Consider the following 20,364-nt stretch of genomic DNA (forward strand, 5'->3'; position numbering starts at 1 on the left):
AGACATCAACCACAGGGTTTTGTACTAGTTATAATTTTTATAAATTTCAAACAAAGTGTGGTTCTACACAGGTCAGAATGGCCTAATTACAGGAAGTTCATTTGCACACTTTTTTCTTGTAATAAATTCATACATTCTGTCTTGACTGGAAAAGAGGACAGGTAATTCTGTGCTCTTTCCCTGTCTGATTATCTCTCATCAGTCACGATATACAAATACATCATTATCAACACCATGGAAATCATGTAAGAAAAACAAACTGTACCAATTCTCAGCTGGGGAGAGGAAATCTTAGCAGCTATTTCAGCTCCAGCTGCAAGAAGAAATACACATTTTGGCTCTTTTTTCTTCTTATTTTTATATATTTCTAATCATATATATATTTGAAGTCTTTGAGTATATTTTTGGAAAGGAAGCACATGGCCTTTCTCATACCCAATCCTGTTTGAAATATCAAGAGTCTAAGAAAATCATAGATAATAAAATGGCTTTTCATAAGACACACACACACACAGCTTTGCTGTCACTGGCAAGAAGAGCCGGAGCTCAGACGTGGTGGTTTGGCTGCAGCTGTTTATGATCAAGACAACGACCATTGGTGTGATTCTCCATCCTGTGGGGCTCAAGGTGAGAGGAGAGGATGAGCCCTGATTAAATGTTAACCTGGTTTACTAAAATCAAGACTTGTGTGTCATGGCAACTGCCCGGCTCTTTGCCGCTGGTGAGGAAGGACTGTGCTGCCCACCTGCAGCTGCCTGAGCAGAGGGCAGTTCTGAGGATGTGAAGTTCCTGCAAGTTTCACAGAAGAGCAGCAGAGCAGAGGGGACCCTGAGCCCGGAGGGCAGGGCTCACCAGCACAGCCCCAGAGCAGAGCAGGCAGCTGGCACGGACTCACTGGTCCAGCAGCAAGGGCACTGCTCAGCCACAAGTGCTGCTACAGCCCAGATTTACCTGGGATCTTGTGTCTTCTACAACCAAAACTTAGTGGCAGCTGTTACTTTTAAATTACTTTCTGGTCACTATATAATCTCCAAACAACACTGAAATGAAATCTGTATTTGAAAACTATGATTTTTAGGTGTGTCTACCTGAAAAGGATAGTGTCAAAGGCCTACATACAAAGTGTACCTTAACATAGGCATTAGTCTTGCTGGACATTACCAAATCATAATCTAGACTGTACATGGAAAGCCATTCCCTTAATTATCACCTTGCTTGACAGAAATACACTAATTAAAAGACTATCCTGTCTACCCTTTAAAAACAAAACAAAACAAAAAGTCATCAAACCCCATTTTGTCTCATCAGCAAAGCCAGAGAGTTACTTTTTATGGGCTGCTCCTGGACTTGTCAGCAGCCTGATCTGCCCCTGAACTTTGTTCTTTCTCGAATCAAACCCTGTCTCCCTGACAGAGGGCCTGGTCACTGCCCAGCAGCAGCTGCCAGGGCTGCTGTGTGCTCTGGGTTTGGAACGTGGAGACAGAAACAAGGAGCTGCCTCTGGCTCACCAGCACTGCTGGAGGGTTAAAGACACAATTAATAGTTGTGGGCTCCCTGCTCAGGTTCAGTGTGTCTGAGTAGCTGTGGCACAGTCAGCTCCCAAGGAGCAGAGTGCTGTGCCACTGCTGAGTAGCAGTGGGGCAGAGAGTTACCTGTCATCTTCAGGACACTTGTGGAGCAGGAGTGACTCAAACTTTGGTCTAGCAGGATAAAACATTTTTTTAAGGGAAAAAAAAAATGTTTTCAAAAGCAAAGTAGGGAGGAGAATTGTGATAATCCAGCCCATACCTTTGCAGTTGTCACAATGAGATGGTGAGCTGGGAGAGGAGACATTTCGTCAGCAATCCTCTTCCCTGCTCCAGCTCTAGGCTGCTCCACAGGGTGCTGCCACTGGCACTCATGGAGGGCACAGTGGGACATATGGGGTTCAAAACTTCACTTTCCCCTGAAGGGTCCCCAGTTTTTGCATACATGGTAAAATTTAGCATCATAATTCAACAGGAGGGAAATTCAATAGCTCCCATTTTACAGGAGGGTATTGCAGGGATATAGGGGATATAGGACTTGCACACTGTCATCCTGCTCACAGCAGAGGTAGGAAAGGGACTGGCAGTATCTGATTTCTCATCCTCAGATCAAACAGAGACTTCCCACTGCCATTTCACCATAAGAATGAGATTCCTCAAAAAGAAAACTCCAAAGTGCAGGTTTTCATCATTCCATCTCTCAGCAATGCCACAAATCTTCATTTTGGCAGTTTCATATACCCAGGATAACCCTTCCCCATCTCTCTCTCCCTCACACAAAAGCTTACTGTACTTATTAACATGCAATCAATGCTCCCTACCCTTCCCTCTCCTATGCTTAGGGCAGGAGTAGACAGCAGCACTGCAAAAATTACTGAAACCAGAATGGACTCATTTTAGGGAGAGGATAAAGGAATTGCACTACAAGAAAACATCACCACATGTTTCATTCCTGAAAGGAATGAATTCTTCCCTTAAGATGCTGAGAACTACTGTAGACCAAGAGGATTCATGTTCCTGAGAGCCTATGTGTCATTTCTGAGGTAAATGACCAGCACAAAACAGGTAAGCTCCACTCTCTATAGGACAAAATCATTTTCCAAAAAGATACAGAACTCTCAGGTCCTTTAGTCGTGAACGGAAAATGTCCAAAATCACAGGGATCAGATATGGAGGGTTAGAAGAGCCATGGGAATTAATCACCACAGTGCAAATCATAATCAAGCAATGGTTTCACAGGCAAAAAAAATCTGAATAAGCCTTTACCTACTCGAATGGGACTATCTACCTGTGTCACAGCTATCCTGACACACACACTAAGATATTTGCAACACCAGCCTCCACTGAGACAAAAAGAAAAACATTCAGGTCCCTGCAAAGGTGATAGCAGAGGTGAGACAGACACCTACTGTTTTGCTCAGAGCCTTAGTTAGTAAAGAGTGGGTTTTGGTTTTGCTTCATCTCCATTTTTAGTGCTTTCGTCCCCTTTGTTATTTACATAAAGCACCACTGAGGGTTCAACAAAACATCCCTAAGAGTGAAAGCCACTCACTCACTCTTGAGCTTCTTCTAGGGTCATTTTTACCAGATTGATCTTTGCCTGTTTGCAAACCTAGTCAATACTTATCTTTACTATAGTATTAGCAGCTTTTGTGGGACCTAAGACCCAATTACCATCAAAATGCCTTCATGCCTTAACAGCTGCTCTAAATGAGCTAATGGCTTGTATAGGAATAATAACATCTCTAATCACTTTATATTATACATTACATCCTTACGTGGCAGAGATTTGGTACAGTCCTTTAATCAAATGTCCTGGAAAGAAGTATTTAACAACAACACTTTATCCACTCTAATGCTCACTGCCTATTTGCAATGCTTAAGTATATTCCAAATGGGGGGTGAAATGTATCTACTCATAGCCCAGCACACAAGGAAAGCATGCAGTCTACTCAAACATGTGACAGTAAATGGCATTCAATTGAATTCTTGGCACCAAATGCAAAGAGTTGTGATCCAGCAACCAGGACTGCAGAGGGGGCAGAGGAATGACTTAGATTGTAAAAACAGTTCAAAATGTTCTTTGTCACAGTAGCTGTTACACATCTTTACTTCCCTGCTAAGCCCTGCACCTCCGTGTCATAGCCAGGAGCTGCCACCTGCATCATTCCAAGCTGTGGGATGCTGTGTGCAGCAGTGCCATCACGAGGGAGTCACGTCACTGCCGCACGGAGCCTCTCTGATGGTCCCAGTCAGAAGGTTCCTTTCCCCAGCCACCCTAAAATTGGATGTTTTTGGTGTTGACCATAGCAAAAAGGGCACGTTTGTGATGACGTATCAGCTGGAATTAAGGAGGACAGGGAAGGCACAGCCAGAGGCAAGCAAATGGAAAAACGTCCAGGTGAGCAAGAACTCGTAACCATCCCGTGCCCCGTGCAGTGACGTGGTGCTCTAGCAAAGTTGCCAAAAGGTGCGTGCATAGAAACTCCTCAGCTCTGCTGTCGACCTAATTTAGGCCACATCTTCTGAAACAGTTTGATAACCAATGCAAGAAGCATTTTTCTCCTCTAACACTGAAGGTAGGTTTGATGTTTTCTGGATGTTTAATGCTCCTTTCAAGTTTGTTTTTTCCAGCTTGCCAGGTGGACAGCACAGTTCTCATCTGTTCATGGTGATAAAGTTTTAGTGAATTGTGAACCTCAGAGCTTGTGAGAAAGGCAACTTTGATCCAGTGTCCACCCAAAATAAAGACAGATGGATGGGGTCCTGAGGAAGGCTGGTCCTGCTGTTCAGCTGCCAGCCCTCTGTTCTGCTGGGAAGCTTTTGGCCACCTCACTTTCCTTCGTGTCTGACTCTACTGAGGCTGTACTGCAGGAATCGTTGTACATGTCTGAAAAGGAGGACATGGGCATTGTCACTACAATATGTCTATAGGATTTTCCATCTACAGTCTTGAGGTTCTTTGTTAAAAGCCTGAAATAAAATAAAACACAAATAATCACAATTCCACTGTTCTCCTAATTCCTTCACTAAAGGCAAGGGAGGCTCTTTTGGCATATAATGAACTGTAATGTGTATGTGGTTTTGTTTTTCTTTTGAAGCATTAGACATGCCAAAGAAATGAGAGCTATAGTTGGGCACTGAGGGTGAAGACAGAACTGACCTGCTGTGGAGGTGAAGGAGCAGCACTAAACTCCCCTTAAACCACAGCAAAGAATCCTGAGGTTTGAAAAGGTTTCCTCCACTTTAACAAACTGACCAAAGGAAAAAAAATCCAGAGAGACCAGTAACTCAGAATAAAGTGCTGGTAACTCTCTTTCACAGGTCCCCAGGGAATGGGTCTGCCAGATTTTGTTGTCCTCTGTTACCAGAAGACAAGCAGGACACATTTTGGTAAATTATATTTAAGGATGGGCAAAAATTAGTCTAAAATTTTAAACCTTTGATGTGCAGAGTTGCTGAGATTCAGCTTTTCCAGTGCAACCTGTTTGGGTGTTAGGTCAGAACCAAAGCTGAAGAAAGGATGACTTTTAGTGCTGATTTGGCTGAAATTGTGCCAGAGCAGCCTTTCCTCCAGCTTTTGGAGCCAGCTGTGAAATATGATGAAAGCAGTAATGGGCCATGAAATCTTAATGTTTTCAAACCTAGGCCAGAACCACAGCCCTGATGCTGATCTCCATCCAAAACGCTATCCATGTCAGGATCAAAGCTATCCTGCAGGCACACCCCACCATATGACACACTTGGGCTGGCTGTAAAGGACTGGTAGCCACAGAAGTTTGGTGGGAGATTCAAGTTCTGCCCAGGGAGGGGTAAACAATTAAAGCATGCCAAAGAAAGCTGCTGTGCCTTAACTAGTTCTGACACCCAGGCACCAAATTTCAGGCTGTCTCAGCCACATCACCAGAGACTGCAACACACACTCACTCAGGTGAGTCCTTTAAAACAAAAAGTGCACTTTTTTATCACATCTTTTTTTATCACATCCTTTTTCAGTATGGAAATAAAAAATAAATGCCAGTAACACATTTTCTTTATTACCTGCATTGCTGTTCTTAATTATGTTGTTACTGTCCCCCTCTGCTGGCTGCAATATACTGGAAGGAACCCAGTCACTTTTCTCAGAGACCAGTTTCTTCACTAACCTGAAACTCAAAGAACAGTCAGTGAATTTTCCTACATTCCCTTTCCCTGGGTTGTGTTTCTTAGAGGTGCATGTTGGCAGCTATTTCCTAAACTGAAGAAGAAGGCAGAGGACCCAAGGCAGTCCTACAGGTACCTGGTGACTAAGTTTCTTCAGTCTCTGATGGTGACCCAGAATCCCAGATCACTTTCAAGCAGACTGTGTGACACAGAGGCAGAGCCTTGGCCTGTGTTTGAGACACTGACCTTGGGCTTGGAAGTGCAGGGTTAATGGGTGGACTCCATGGAGATTTTTTCCAGCCTAAATGATTCTATGATTCTAAATTCAAAGCTAAAGAAAATTAATATATCATATTATCCATCCCCCTTGCTGTAAATACCAGGGAGGATGGGTTTAGTTCGCTTCCCAACTACTTCACCCTATGGAACTTGCTCCCTTCTCAGCTGCATGTCAGTTCTGAGGGAAGGGTCTGACTGCACAGGTACTTCAAAGAGATCAGATCTTCTTCCTCCAAACTGCCCATGCAGGGAGAATTCAGATGTGCAGGCAGGTCTGGGCACTAACACTTATTAGCTCCTAACACTCACTTTGCAGTAAGAGAGAATAAATGCACCAAAACATATGTGAGCTCAGGGGAGGCCAGACTCATTCCCCTTTGTCAGTCACATCTTGTATCAAAACCTTCCAGGCTAAAAATGCTCTCAGTGGAAGGCATGGGGATTTTACAGATGTATCCTATAGGGGGGTGCTGCCTTTGACAGTGCCCTTCTGCCTAGAAAGTGTCAAAACTCTGGATAATCCCCTCCATTTCCTTTATACAAACTTCTGTCCTCGTAAGCCTCCTGTCACAAGCATTTGGGATGAAAGCCAACCAGGTGGAATTAACCAAAGCTGCTTGTGTGTTCATGCCTCCCACTGCCTCTTTCATGTTGTGGTTAATGGGGTGAGGGGATATGGATTGATTTTGAAGAGACTTTGACATTCTTCTGAATATTTTCCATCTTTTCCAGGAGTTCATGGCTGTTTTACCTGTCAGATCCTGTCTCTCTGCTGTACTTACCATTGACCATTCTCTCCTTCCTGCACAAACTGCACCAAATCTCCATCCTCGAGAGTCAGAGAATCCGGGAAACAGCTGTCAAAGCTGCCTTCTACCCGAAAAAGATTGCTCCCCTAAAATGAATGAAACAAGGCACCAGAAAGAGAGTCACTATGGGTGCAAGAGAGAGTGAGTTTAGTTAAACACTAAATTAGGCATTTCAAGCTGGCAGAGATTTCTTCTGTAGGGAGTTGTGTATCTTCTTATTCCTTTTATCATGCCCAGGTTAAATATTATTCAAAATTATGACAGAACTGTGCTGTGCATTCAGGCTTTAGGATTAGCCAGCCAGCCATTATTCTGACATAAAAATTGGTTTTGTGACACCAGGTGAAGTTATGTGGGAAAGTCTGAAGTTACTTTTTTAAAGGCTCAGAGTTTTCCCTCACTTTTGTAAAAAGTAAAGCAACAGCTTACAAGTAAGAGTGACTTTTTTATGTTTCTCATTCTGATCAACCAAATAGTCTTGGAATAATCTCCCAATAACCCAGATCAAATTCCCATCTTCTGTATTCCCACATGTCTATGAATTTAAGGTTGGTATGAACCCAAACTTTGCAGGTTACATCATGATTCTTAGAGGGGAGGAGGTTGTGCTAGGAAAGGGCAGTGTAATTTGAAAAAGGAATTACATTGTTAGGGTTGGTCTCTTCCTCCAAGTCAGAGGAGTTCGAGAGTTCATCCATACTGGAAGGGATGGCTTCAAAATCTTCAAATGTGTCTAGAGAAGGCATTTGCCTGCTGGGCCAACCTTTTCAAAGGACATAAAAACCAAGAGAAGTTAGCTATCAGTCATTAGCCTCTTTCAGAATCAGTCTTTATAAAATAAATGTCACAGGTTCACTTCTCACTATTCTACTTACTGAATTGCTTGTACCTTTTTATAGCTTATTCCCTGATTCTGCCACAAAAATTGTGTCACAGCCATTATTTTGTCTCTAAAAACCTGTACCACTCGCTGTCATTAGTAGGAGGGCAGACTGTGTGGCCACAGTGTGCACATCCATCAATGCCTCCAATGTTTAGCATTGCAAAATCCCTTCATTTCAGGAGGTACAAAAAGCAAGGACCAGGAATATTTCTGCTGAGCCAGTGCTGGAGCAAATGATAACTGGTGCGGATGTGACTTTCAGAAGGCCACGCTCATTCCGTTTCCAGCTTACCTCCACATGTCTAGCTATAAATTGAAGTCCAAAGCCATGGAATTTTTGTTGACTTCTTATCTCCATCTCACCCCAAGGGGATATTACCACCCAAGCAACTTACAGAACTATACCCTGGAGAACACTGGAATTGCAGGAAAGGGACAGGATAAACAGCAAGGCACAAAGAAAATCAGACCTTGGGGGTACGGAGGGAAGGTCTCATTGAAATTTCTGCTCCTAGGAGTCTTCTTGCATGATTTACACCCAGAACCACCCCAGCCCAGTGGAAGGGACTTAATGAGAGATTTCCAGCTCAAGCACAACAGCCCCAGTTTCTTTACCTACAAAGGTATGTCCATAGGATGTGCCCTGAGGGAAACTGAGGCTGAGCCCTGTAAGATCTGCCTGTCTGAGGCTCCCATGATGCAAAAGTAACTCAGACTCTTCTGTACAGAGAGAAATCGTGATCTGCACTTTTCTTCACTTGATGCCTGTCCCTTTTCTGGTGAGGATGGGAATGACTACAGTCCAGCTCAGAGGAAACAGACCTTTCATGTCCCAAAGATTTCTGCAGCCCTGACAGATACAAGCTGAACAGTCAGTCAAACCACCACGTGCTTCCTAATTAATGTACCTGCTCTGCATCAGCTGATTCAGAGGGACTTAGGCTGAGCAGATGCTGAACCAAATTCTTTACATCCTGTGGGCCACTGCTTGACAAGGCAAAGCAGTGCTCTGACTACAGTGCACAGAGATGTTCACATAGTGAGATTACATATCCCAGCACTCACAACCCACACCAAAACCTGGCCCAGGACAATACAAAACTAAGCCAGGTAGTTCAGGTAGCAAACAGAAAAGTGATCTGGGAGAAATAGGTTTATTAATTGATTTATTTAATCCCTCTCCATGCACATCCTCCCTGCTATAGGCACTGGTGCAACATGTGGTCATGCAGCTCTGCAGCCCCTTCTCCTCCCTCCTGTTTCCCAGGGGCTGTGACTGCTCCAACAACTGCAATCCAGTTAAAAGGGACACAGCAACCATCTTCCTCCAGAGCTGTGATCCCAGCTATAACCTCACAGGTATGGTTTGGTCATCTGTACTTTTAAGGGTGTAAAGCAGCCTCTGAAGTGACACTATTCTCTATCACTTTATTCACACAAGCAAAATACTGGCAAGTGTCTAAACATACAAGAATATATTGATGCTAATTAACTTCAAATTGCTACAGCAATTTTAGTTCAAATTCACAGGTTGGGCTACAAATACCAAAAGAAAAAGATATCCCTCTTCCCCCTTAGACAAAGTTTCTGTAATCTTTTACCACTGTCATTTACAGAAAGCATCCAAGGCAGAAACCTCACCAGCAAGGATTCCTTGCAAATATATGCATCAGCCTTTCTCTTCCGTACAAATTGCTGTTCTAATTTCAGAGACTAAGAAATAGCCCAAGTTTCACATACTTAATTCAAGCTATAAAATAAGACATCAAATTCTGAGCTCTCTGGCATCAATTAAAAGCATTATTTTCATCTGTTCCTGACCTCAGAAAACCAGAATCTGAGGCATTGTTTCTATACTGCTAGTGATCCAAGCTTGTTCTTTCATTGCTCTGATGGGAAGTTATATTCACCAGGAGAGAAAAATCTCTTTATGTTAAAGAGAGTAAATATTATCATAAGTTTAGATTACACTCTCAAATTGAGATTATAACTTCTTTAATTGTGTTTACCTGTCTGTGAAGCAGATCTAGGTACGGATCTCATGGTGGAACCGGTATTAGAGTTAGTCTGGGCCAATATGGTGTTCTCAAAAGCATCTGTGACAGGAAGTACAGTTTGTGTCTTCAGGGTGAAATAGTGACCAGACAACCAGTACAAAGTGAATTCCTGTATCACCTCTGCTACTGGCAGCCTTTTTAACAAACAGGTGGACTGGGGTCCAACAGTTATAAAAGAGGAGACACATGACCAGCACAAATGAGTGAAAGGACAGCAGCATTCCACAGAAAAACTGTAAGTCTGAGAAGGACAGAGAACAGCCAAATGAATCAAACAGATATATTGATGCTAATTAAGGAAAACGATTGCTGGGTGAACAGTGCAGTGTTCTATTTCATTACAGCTTCCTTACCCATTTTTAACATGTTTTCCTTGCAGCATTTCAAATCATTCTATAGGTGATGGTCTATAGTTTTGATGCTGACCCATACAGCAGCAACAGGGGACCAGGGAGGCCAGAAATGAATTATTTCACTCTTGATGAATGCAATGCAATGTTGGGGGGGACATTTTTATCTAAGTACATCAAATCCTTCGTATTATTGCCTCTGTCAGAGCCCTGGCAATAGCAGCAATATCTTCTGGTAAAGGGATGATAAATTTCATTGTTTCCTGCTTAAAGAAACTCATTCTGGTGATGGATGTTGTGCAGTAGGACCTTGGTTTTAAGCAATGAGGAGCAAGTCAGTTCTATGCTATAGTTAGTCCTTGTACCTTGAAATCCCCCCTACCTCTGCAGCCCCATGGTATGCTGAGACCAGAGCTATCTGTCACTGAGGAAAGTGAGGTATAAACACCACAGGTTGGGAAACTCTGGTGCCAGGTGCCAGGATGACTCTAAACGTAGTGCCAGGGGTCACTGGCAAAAGGAAATATTCTGCAAACAGCAAAACTACTTCTGCTCTCTCTGAATTGTTTCTTCCAACCTCTCTGTTCCAGTCTCTTCCCTGCTGAGGGTGACACAGGACACAGGTCTGATATGTCACTGATTCTGTCACTGACCTGTTCACCTGCTCTTTCTACCAAGTTTTTGTGCAGAATGACACAAAAGAATTCCTCAGCCTACATCTCTCTCCTCCCTCTCCTGCAGCAGGGGTACCTGGCTCCTTGTGTCCCAGGTTCTGGCAAATGCTCTGGTAAAGGGGAAAACTGACAATGGAAGCTGGTGATCTTTCAGTGGTTGGGTAACAGAATCCCAACTTAACTTTTTTGTATTGTTTATTAAGCAGTAATTGATTAATCTGCTGCAACAAATAGGTGGAAATTTTGCTTGTCTGAAATGAAACACTGCACCTTAAAATGGCTATTAATGCACAGTCTAGCCTCTTCTGTAGTCTTCATGCACATGGCTCCTGCTCCTCTCCCTAGGTATAGACACTAACAAGGGAAGAGGGATGCAAGTGGCCAGACTGCAGGTGAGGGTGAAAAGTAGCCCCTTGGCTCCCTGCGGCTACACTTGATGGAGAGAGGCAGAAGCTAGGCAGAAAATCCAGATCCAGGTGATAGTCTAGGGCACTACTTCCCAAAACAGGCAGAGAATTGGGGTTTTAATTCAAGCCCATCCCTAGATGAATATAACATGAGTGCTGGGGACAGGCAAGGGAGTGACAAGCTGTCTTTATCCCAGTTATACAGATAAACTGACCCCAAAGCCCCAGTGGACTCCAGTGTCATCTGCCAGCTGTGATGAGATGTGAATTCAGTGAATAATATCAAATGATCACCAAACAGGTTTTCATGCAGGATGGAAATACTCATACCTTCAAACCCCAGGGGAGTTGGGTCACTCTTTATTTCATGTCTCTTGACTTTAACTGCAGGAACAAGGGGACCTGTGTGAAGTTTACAAAGTCACAAGGCTGTAAATATTGTTAAAGGAGAAACTTGCTTTCCCATTACCTGGAAACACTACCTTCTTAGGACTCTCCATTTCACCCAGAAAAAATGTCAACCACTAAATTCTAGGTGGTGCAGACAAGCACTTCTGTGAAGTAGATAGGAAACAGACCTCTTTTGGCAAAAGACATTGAGACATCACAGTAGAAGTATCTGCTTCCCATCAGGTCTCACAGATGTTCCTTCTCACTCTTGACCAGGAGATGGCACTAACGCAGCCAGACTCACAATCCCAGCTCTCACCCGTGAGACTGCCAGGGCAGAGCCCACAAAAGCCAACACTTACACCCCACGGAAGTGGAGGACACCTGTCACAGCCTCTCCTGTGCCCCGACTCCACATGTGGAGGGAGCTGAACTGTCAGCAGTGAGGATCAGACACAGCAGTAGCCGTAGCCTTTTCAAGTGATGATTCAAATACCCTGGCTAGACCTGAATTTGGGCTGATGCTGAGGCAAGACTCAGACTTCAGTTCTTTTGTCATCTGAAATAGTTTCTTAAAAGAGATGCTGTAAATAAAATACTTAATTGAAAAGCACTGATTTTATTTTCTAGCTTTTAAAATCATTACAAAAGCTGCTTTCTCAGGATTCCAAAAGACTGCGAACAGTCTTGTGGCAGACAGGATTCTAGGACAGGACTTTTTGATATGAAACTGTAACAGAGTTTGAATTTCATTGCAATTCACATATGCTCTCTTTGTTAAACCACACTAAAGAACAATCCTTTGTTGCCCATTTTCTTTTTAATATGTGCTTCATTCTGTTCCTCAGCTTTCAAAATAATTATTAGGAAATAATTCAGTCTTCCCATAATTTAGTAACTGACCATGTATATCTGAAGTTGTTGCCAAGGACAGAAAGCTCTAAGAACCTCTTCTCCTGTGCTATGCCCATCGCTTTCATGGGGTGATGTTTTACTGTTACCATCTAAAGGGGCTGGCAAAGAAACATTTGTAGGTAGTGGGACTGTCACATCCTTCCTCTGCCCATCAATCCCACCACAGTCTCATTTCCTGACAGCCTCATGGCAGCCAAGGATGCTGTTCATACCCTTCACAGCTATTGAGAAGGCACCAAATACTGTGCAACTTCCTTCCTGACAAATACAGAGGAAAGATTTTTATACAAAATAATTCAGACATTTTTTCCTTCTATTTTGGTTTGTGAATTGCCTCTGCAAATCTTAAACTTGCAAATCAGTTCCTTTGCTTTATTCCAAGACCTGCCAAAAGACAGTATATTCAGAATTCCTTGTAAGACCATATGTTCTGTTCTTAAAAGTATCTCTGACACGTAGGCATAGGTGCCTACAGACTTACTGATTTTCAACATAACCAGCTTGCCCAAATGCATGGGTTGATTTAGAGTTTAAATGTAGGTACTAATGCAGTAACTTAGAGTAAATTTTGTAAAAGTGCCTTTTCTCAAAATAAAGTTCAAACCTAAAACTTTCATAAATTCCCACACGAACTGCATAGAGGTCAGTGCCTTCATGCATGTCTGAAAATTCCTTGCAAACATAATTTCTAATCATAACTGTGACTATGCTAAATATGCTTAAAACTGGCATCTATTTTTGGCTTGATTTCAGACTTTCTTGATGTCTGCTGCACAATGAGGAGATTCTCTCCTTCTTGAAAGCAAAAATCTTGAAGAGCTTTAAGGAAACAGAGAAATAACTTCAATTGAATTTCAGTTAATCCAAATCGGGGAGAAGCTGGAAACCTAACCCCACATCAGCCAAAAATTAATGCAGTTTCCATGGAAACCAGCAACACTTTTTGAAGCCTACTGTGGAGAAACTGGGAAGAGTCATTCTATGTGCTGGCAGCACACCTGGATATACATTTGAAATGTCTTGGGCTGCCTCCCTGAAGGTGTTACACTGGTCCTGACTCTTCTTCTACTGGAACTTCCTGCATTTGTAAAAACTGAGCCTGGTGTACTCACTCTGTGAACAGCATTTGGCAGTGAATGTATCAGCCAGCAGGCAGGAAGAGGGGGAGCTAAGCAAGCAGTGTGACAGTACCTTTGGTCACAGCAGAAGCATTAACTGTGGTGCTGATGGAGGAGGCAAGGGAAAAGCGACGGGTAACTTCTCTGTCCTTAGACTCTGGATCTGGGAGAACAGACAGATGCAATGCAGGGCAGGGTTAGAGGTTAATAAGCACTGAGGGTAAAAGATGTTCAAAGCAAAGCAGCAGCTGGAAAAGGGTAGGTAAAAGGTGGGTTGCTCTTCTAAAACAAACAGGAAAAATACTCTCAACAAAGTGAGAAGCACAGAAAAGAGTTGCTATGGACATATTTTCAAAGCAATTCCAATTGCACCAGTTTTAATACTTCAGAAAGGAGACTCATGCCAATTATTATTTTAGCAACCAACTAGTGTCCAAGTACAGCTACAAAACACAGAGAAATGAGCGTGATGACTAGAATGGGGTGTGTGTCTACAGATGAGGTTTGGATTATTTTAGACACTGAACTGCTTGTTATGTGATGACTGACCTGAAGTACACTGAAACATGAGTGGTTTGGAGTTCACATGTCATTTCTAGAAGTTAACTGTGTGAATGCCTGAAAACACTCTCTGAGCCTCCATCCTTACCAGGACAAACCAGTGAAGGCTACAGAGCAGATTTTTGTTTACTCCAATTAGGACCCTGCCTTTTCTCTAAGTCTGCTCAAGACACAAATTCCCCAGACTTCACTATGAGATGTGTTGGAGTTGTACCAACACCAAGTAATAGGAGCTTGGCTCTGCCAACCAGGGTGGCTAATGCTGACCCAAGGATGGGGGAGACGCAGAGTGCTGAGTATGGACTTTGATAGACTTTGGTGCCAGCTCTGCTAAGGCTGCCTGGGGGATCTCTGCACTAGTGGAGTGCAGGATGGTAAAGTTTCTCCTCCTGACATCAGCATTTCTTTGTCCAAAACCCTGAGGTCCTTATATAGAACATTTTCCACCCCATCATATCCAGCCTAGTTAGACAGTTCAGCATTTCTCTGAGCATCCATGCTCCACTACCAGTTGATATCCATCAAGAAATTTTGTTTTCACCTTATTTAGTCTTGGTATTTTCTTGTTTAGACCTTCCCTTTTGTGTGTTCTGGACATGAACAGACACAGTAGGTGTGAACCAAAGTGTGCTCAGCTAAATGCACCATCCCCTGCCACGTCCAGTAATGAATCTTTAGACAAAATGTTCAAGAGCAGGACAAGCTGATTGCAGAGACTTCCCCTGATTGCAGAGACTTCCCCATTCCCTTCTCCCAGCTTCCCATCTGCTTTAACAGCCAGCCCATGTCATGCTAATATGGCTTTCCCTGAAGGAATGACCCCATCACCCAGCCTGTTTGCCAATGGCTCCCTCTAGGCCAGGACCAGATCAGTGACAAAACAGCACAACAAGGTGAAACACCACATTGGGTAATAGAGGTGTTTCACAGGAATCCCAAATAACCAGACCTTGCAAGCCTTTGAGCTGAGAGTGCCTACAGCTGAGGGGGTATGAACTCCTCTGAGCTGTGCTTCACTGCCTGGAATATTGAGTACAAGGCAAGACATTTCACATGAAAAGAAAAATTCAGATAAAAAAGCAAAAGGGGCCCAAACCAAAATTGTAGATCCAAACTCACACAGATTACGTTATTTCTGAAATCTGTATTTTGTAATTAATTTCCCCAAGTCACAGGATCTAGAAATCACTGGGTTTGGTATTCAGACACCAAACTAGTTTGTGTACCTCAGATCTTAATACCACGTGTAGCCTTAGCCTTTCGGCCAGAATCTTATGGCTGTCATGGCTCTTGCTACACTGTTATCTACTTTATAACAATACAATTTATTGCTTCTGCATTTTTCTTCTTATTCTTTCATCTTGCTTCTTCCTTCTTTGATGCTCACCCTCTCCATCACTGCACACTAACCCTTTGTCTCATGAAGGAAATATCATTGATCAGAACAGGAGAAAAGCCACACATTAACAATAAAAGGAGTAATCGTAGTATCTTTTCAGAAAGTGATTGTAAGTAGTCATCCAGTTTAATTTGTATTCACATTTCTTTCTTTGCTCTGAAGTCTCTTCCTTGTACAGCCATCACAGGAACACACAGTGCTCTCTGCTCATGGATATTAAATATCTGTTAAACATTTATGCACAAAGACCCAGAACACACTGTTTTACAGTACCATATAAAATAATTAAGTAGAAATGGCAATAAACCCCAGACCTCCTGAATTCTGGTTCTCCGGAGTAATCACTAGGCCACAGATAAGAAACATTTGAAAAAACAAAGAGGTCCAACTGATGAAGGATTTAACACATGAAAACCTTGTGTAGCACAACACAGAGATGGTACTCTTCCCTTCAAGCCTGTAAGTTGCTGAAAGAAGTTAGGTTGATCATTTAAAACCAGTTCACACTCTGACCCTTGAGAGAAACTGGAAATTTCCATTACTTGCAATGTGCACCAGTAAAAGACCGAACTGGCCAACTCAAAGGTTGCCTTGCCAACACTGCTGTGGGAGAAATTTTTGGTAACAGTGTCTTTGAGAAGAGGAGCCAAACGTGTGCATCAGACAGGAGTGTTTGGGCGAGATGCAGCAGCACTTTGGGAAACAGTGATGGATGGCACTATGGGATGGAGAGAACATTGTGGGAGTGCAGGAGACAGATGGCCTGAGACCAAATGCTGCATGGGTGATTTTACCTTTGGGTGGAGCTCTGCGGTTGGAAAGACCTTGCAATGTGAATCGCTTTCTAGCAAGCGCTGTGCGCTCAAGGTTAAGGCTGGTGGAAGCATCAACTAGGAGAGAGAGGGAGAGGGAAGAGAAATAAGGAAGGAAGGGTCAGCTGTTCAGCTTATGGGAAAGGAAAGGTTAGCACTGGATGACAACTAAAAATAAATAAATAAATTTTGATTCAGTTCAAGCCTGAGCAAGAGCTAATCAATTAGAAAGGTCACATGAGGTCAGGGTGATTAAACCAGCTGAGCCAAACAGAGCCCCTGGGCTGAGTTTGGCTCACTGAGTTTTAATGGAGAACAATAACAAAACAAAACCAAAGAAAAACAGGTGAAGGGATGTAGCTCTCATCAAAGGAAAATACAGTTTAGCAGCAAGTTCATTAAAAAGGATCTAGTGCCTTTTACTGTGAAAACACATCACTGTGGTTGGAACAACAAGGTTGTAGGGAGAAATAACAGAAGAAGCCTTGCAGTGCAAGACATGCAAGTGTTGTGAGCAGTCCCACTTCTGCTATCCAGCACTCATACTGAGCAGTCTGCCCCTGTCTGCCCTAAAGCTGATGTGCTCTCAGCCTTACCTCCTACAGTCCTCCTAACAGCCTCCAAAGCGGGCACATAGTCATGCAACTGATCTCATGCTTTGCTGGGATGTAAGGATGCCATGCCAGCAAAGCTTACATGCCAGGCTCCCTCGGGAATAAGCCAGCCATGCTGCCTGACAGCCGCCTCTAAAGGGATCAGTCACAGAGGGATCGACGTCCTGAGGCTCTGGGTTTGAAAGATACTGTTATTTGCATTGCAGGAAACAGGTGGACCTAGATCAAACCCCCAGATCCACACATTCCTGCCAAATTCTGCATCTGCTCCTCTCTTAGTGTGGGCAGGTAACACACAGAAGGTTTATGGCAAAGGAGCAGGACAAAGACCATGTGTTGGCTGCTTTTCCTCTTCTTTACTTCATACACTGCCAAGTGAAAATCATTTACAGGGACAAATGAAGACCAGAAGTAGACAGGGAACACAAAGAGACAGTGAATCCACACTGATGGGCAAGCGACAGACAAGCTGTGCTTCCAAAGGAAAGTGCATCCTATCACTTTCTGATTTGCAGCCAAGATAATCCAGGATCCAAGGTGCCTGCATGCATAGGTGGGTGTGAGGTTAACAGATTTCAACAACACAGAAGTATTATGTCAGTGTGCTTCAGCTCCTGCTACCCAGTGTCCTGATGCCAGCTTTGGGCCAGGCAGATGCATGTGGTGAGGAATTGCTACTGACTGGTGGTTTCAGCTGTGGGGCTGCCTTTGGCTGTCAGACCATCTGTGCTGGCCTAAGAACCATTCCCTGACATGGCTGCTCCCACTGTGAGGCAACCTTGTAAAGATACTGTAGCTTATAAAGAATCCAGAAACTGGTATATAAAATGCACTTACTTTCTGTTTGCTTAGGGTAAAAAAATCCATAGCATTTCATTATCAGAGTCCCACGGTAAATACATCAGTGCATGTCTGCAGGGGTCAGGTTTCAATGTTGGTTCTTCAGCTCTGCAGTTACATCACTGCACTGAGGAACCCTGTAAGGATCTCACAAGTCCCCCCAGCCTTTCAGCACCAGCAAAGCACTATACACTGGTCTCTAAATTCACATTGTCTTTGAAATAACCTGAGTTATTTCAAACCTTTTCCTTTATTCTGCAAGTATACCAGATAACCCTGGAAGCCATTTCCAAACATAATGAGGACCAGGTCCTGGTGGGCAGTGGGTTGAACATGAGCCTACAATGTGTACTTGTGGCAAAGAAGGCCAACAGCATCCTGGGCTACATTAGGAGAGCTGTGCCAGCAGGACCAGGGAGGTGATGCTTTCCCTCTTTGCAGCACGAGAGAGACACACTTGGAATGCTGTCCTGTCCTGGGCTCCCCAGGACAAGACAGACATGGACATTTGAGTAAATCCAGTCAAAGGCCATGATTAAGGCATTGTAGCAGCTGACATGACAAGAGAGTGAGAGAAATAGGATTTTTCAGCCTGGAGAAGGGGCTGAAAAAGGGGGATCATACCAAACAAAGAAGACGGAGTCAGACACTTCTCAGTGGAGCCCAGTGACAGGATGAGAGAGGCAATGGGCACAAATTGAAATACAGAAAATTCCATTCTAAAATGTGAAAAAAACTTTTTTACTGTGAAGGTGGTTAAAGCCTGGGACAGCATCCCCAAGGCATTTGTGGAGTCACCATCCTTGGAGCTATTCAGAGCCCAGCAGGACATGGCTGTGAGCAACTTGCTCCAACTGCCCTGCTGGACTTGCTCCCATATGGCTTCAAGGCAGTGACTCCACCAGTCAGGTCCACACCAAACACGGGTTTATATGTAGAAAACTCGGTTCAGCCCCTGCAGAGGAGCAGCCAGAGGTGCCTCACAGGGACACAAGTTTTGGTGGGACATCTAAAGCTGGAGAGCTCTTGGCTGGCTCTGTGCAGCCTGGTTTGCAGCCCAGGATGCACAGGACACCCAAATCCCAAAATGAGAATGGACTCACTGCCCAGCTCTGCAGGAGCAGCCACCCAGCAGAGGATGAGGAGGCTCTGGGCTGAGCTAGTGGGATCAAAGCCAGAGCCCTGAGGAGCTGGTCATGGGAAAGCCAAGACAGAAGAATGACAATCAGTACATAGGGTGATCCCAGTTCCCACACTCTTGCTTAGCTGGACCAGTTAAAAACATCAATAATTTTCCTGGATTTTTTTTTTTAAAGGGGTTTATGAATTTCAAATGAAAAGCCACTTTTCCACTTTCCTAATTTCTAAAAAGTTTATATTTAAAAAAATATACTGAAAAAAATTTTTAAGATTGGATTTTTAACTGAAGAATCCATAACTTCATTTCTCACCATGAAAACTTATTGAAATGAAAAAATCTTTTGGCGAATAGCCTATTTTTCAAAGAGAATATATTCCACTTCCTTTTTTACTATCTCTATTTATGAAGGGGCTGTTACTTTAAGCCTCATTTGGGCATTAGTCTCTTAAGACCTCACAATTTTCATTTTATATTATTAGAAAATTCTTTGCTCTAGCATTTAGAAATACTGCCTGAAAGAGAAACTGCTGTCAAAAGATTTTCTGTTCCTGCTACTGTCAGATGAGATTCAGTTTCTCATCTTCAGTTCATTTTAACCTACACTGTATAGAATATCTATTGTACTTATGCCCTCAAACAGTGGAGGCACTTTCTGTGACAGTGTGTGGGTGTATTCACTATACACCAGAGGGAACCTATAGTTAGAGGATGCAAAAAGCCTCAGACATAAAGCAAGGAAATCACTTAGCAAAGTCCACAGACAGTCTTAAAATTAAATGTATCTAGAAACCAATTTCACCAGGATACAGAAGGTTAAAATACATATACTATTGTCCCCAAAATTCTATTTTTAAAAAACACAAGTTTCATAAAGAACACCGTAATGCATCAAAATTCAGACTTAAAAATCCTAAACAAGTAACACTTCTTGGTGTTCAGGAGGTTTCATGGTACAGTTGCTCAGCTTTGCAGCATTGTTTTTTTGATGTTGGGTTTAAACAACATACATTTAAAATATCCTCATCAAACACCACAAATATGTGTAATTATAAAAATATTACCCTTTGGAAGCAAAAGCTCTGTCTCAGAACTCCTACCTCTCTTTTGTTTGGCGCTGGGACTGGAATTCCTGTTTTTATTGTTAGATGCTTCCACATTTGATGTCTCAGATTTGTTTTCATAAATACTTGATGACTTCCTGCTATACCTTGGGACAAAAGAAATATAAAAATAATTACATTCCTAGTTAATGCCTAACAGAGCACTGAGCACTAAGAATTCTTTTTCTCCTCAGACATGAAAGCCTACAGAACAAAGAACAGGTTTTAAAATTCTATGCTACAGAAGCCTGCATCTGTAGTGGATAAAAGTCATCCCAGCCCCTGCCTCCTCTCTACACCACACACTACAGGATGTGCTCTCTGAGAGTTGAGAAAAATGGAGAAA

At 43.1% G+C, this 20,364-nt stretch overlaps 1 protein-coding gene across 17 annotated transcripts in view; it reads right to left on the reverse strand.

Moving 5' to 3' along the window:
• MCF2L2 (MCF.2 cell line derived transforming sequence-like 2) overlaps positions 1-20,364 on the reverse strand; it is a 218,431-nt gene that overhangs the window by 52,196 nt on the left and 145,871 nt on the right. For 7 of the 17 annotated variants that reach the window (XM_051781467.1, XM_051781465.1, XM_051781463.1 and 4 more), the window contains 9 exons: positions 20,016-20,125; positions 16,306-16,401; positions 13,625-13,714; positions 11,459-11,530; positions 9,650-9,736; positions 7,402-7,520; positions 6,731-6,843; positions 5,568-5,671; positions 23-4,416 (listed from right to left, as the gene is read on the reverse strand). In XM_051781467.1, coding sequence (XP_051637427.1) covers positions 4,316-4,416; positions 5,568-5,671; positions 6,731-6,843; positions 7,402-7,520; positions 9,650-9,736; positions 11,459-11,530; positions 13,625-13,714; positions 16,306-16,401; positions 20,016-20,125 — 892 coding nt within the window. In that variant the 3' untranslated portion in view covers positions 23-4,315. Of the gene's footprint in view, positions 1-22; positions 4,500-5,567; positions 5,672-6,730; positions 6,844-7,401; positions 7,521-9,649; positions 9,737-11,458; positions 11,531-13,624; positions 13,715-16,305; positions 16,402-17,107; positions 17,306-20,015; positions 20,126-20,364 lie in introns of those variants that run through there. The other 10 variants (XM_051781478.1, XM_051781466.1, XR_007903552.1 and 7 more) reach the window with 9 other exon arrangements.

The sequence above is a fragment of the Manacus candei genome, unplaced genomic scaffold (genome assembly GCF_025592945.1).
Source record: "Manacus candei isolate 608988 ecotype Guabito, Panama unplaced genomic scaffold, ASM2559294v1 h1tg000015l, whole genome shotgun sequence".
Taxonomy (NCBI): domain Eukaryota; kingdom Metazoa; phylum Chordata; class Aves; order Passeriformes; family Pipridae; genus Manacus; species Manacus candei.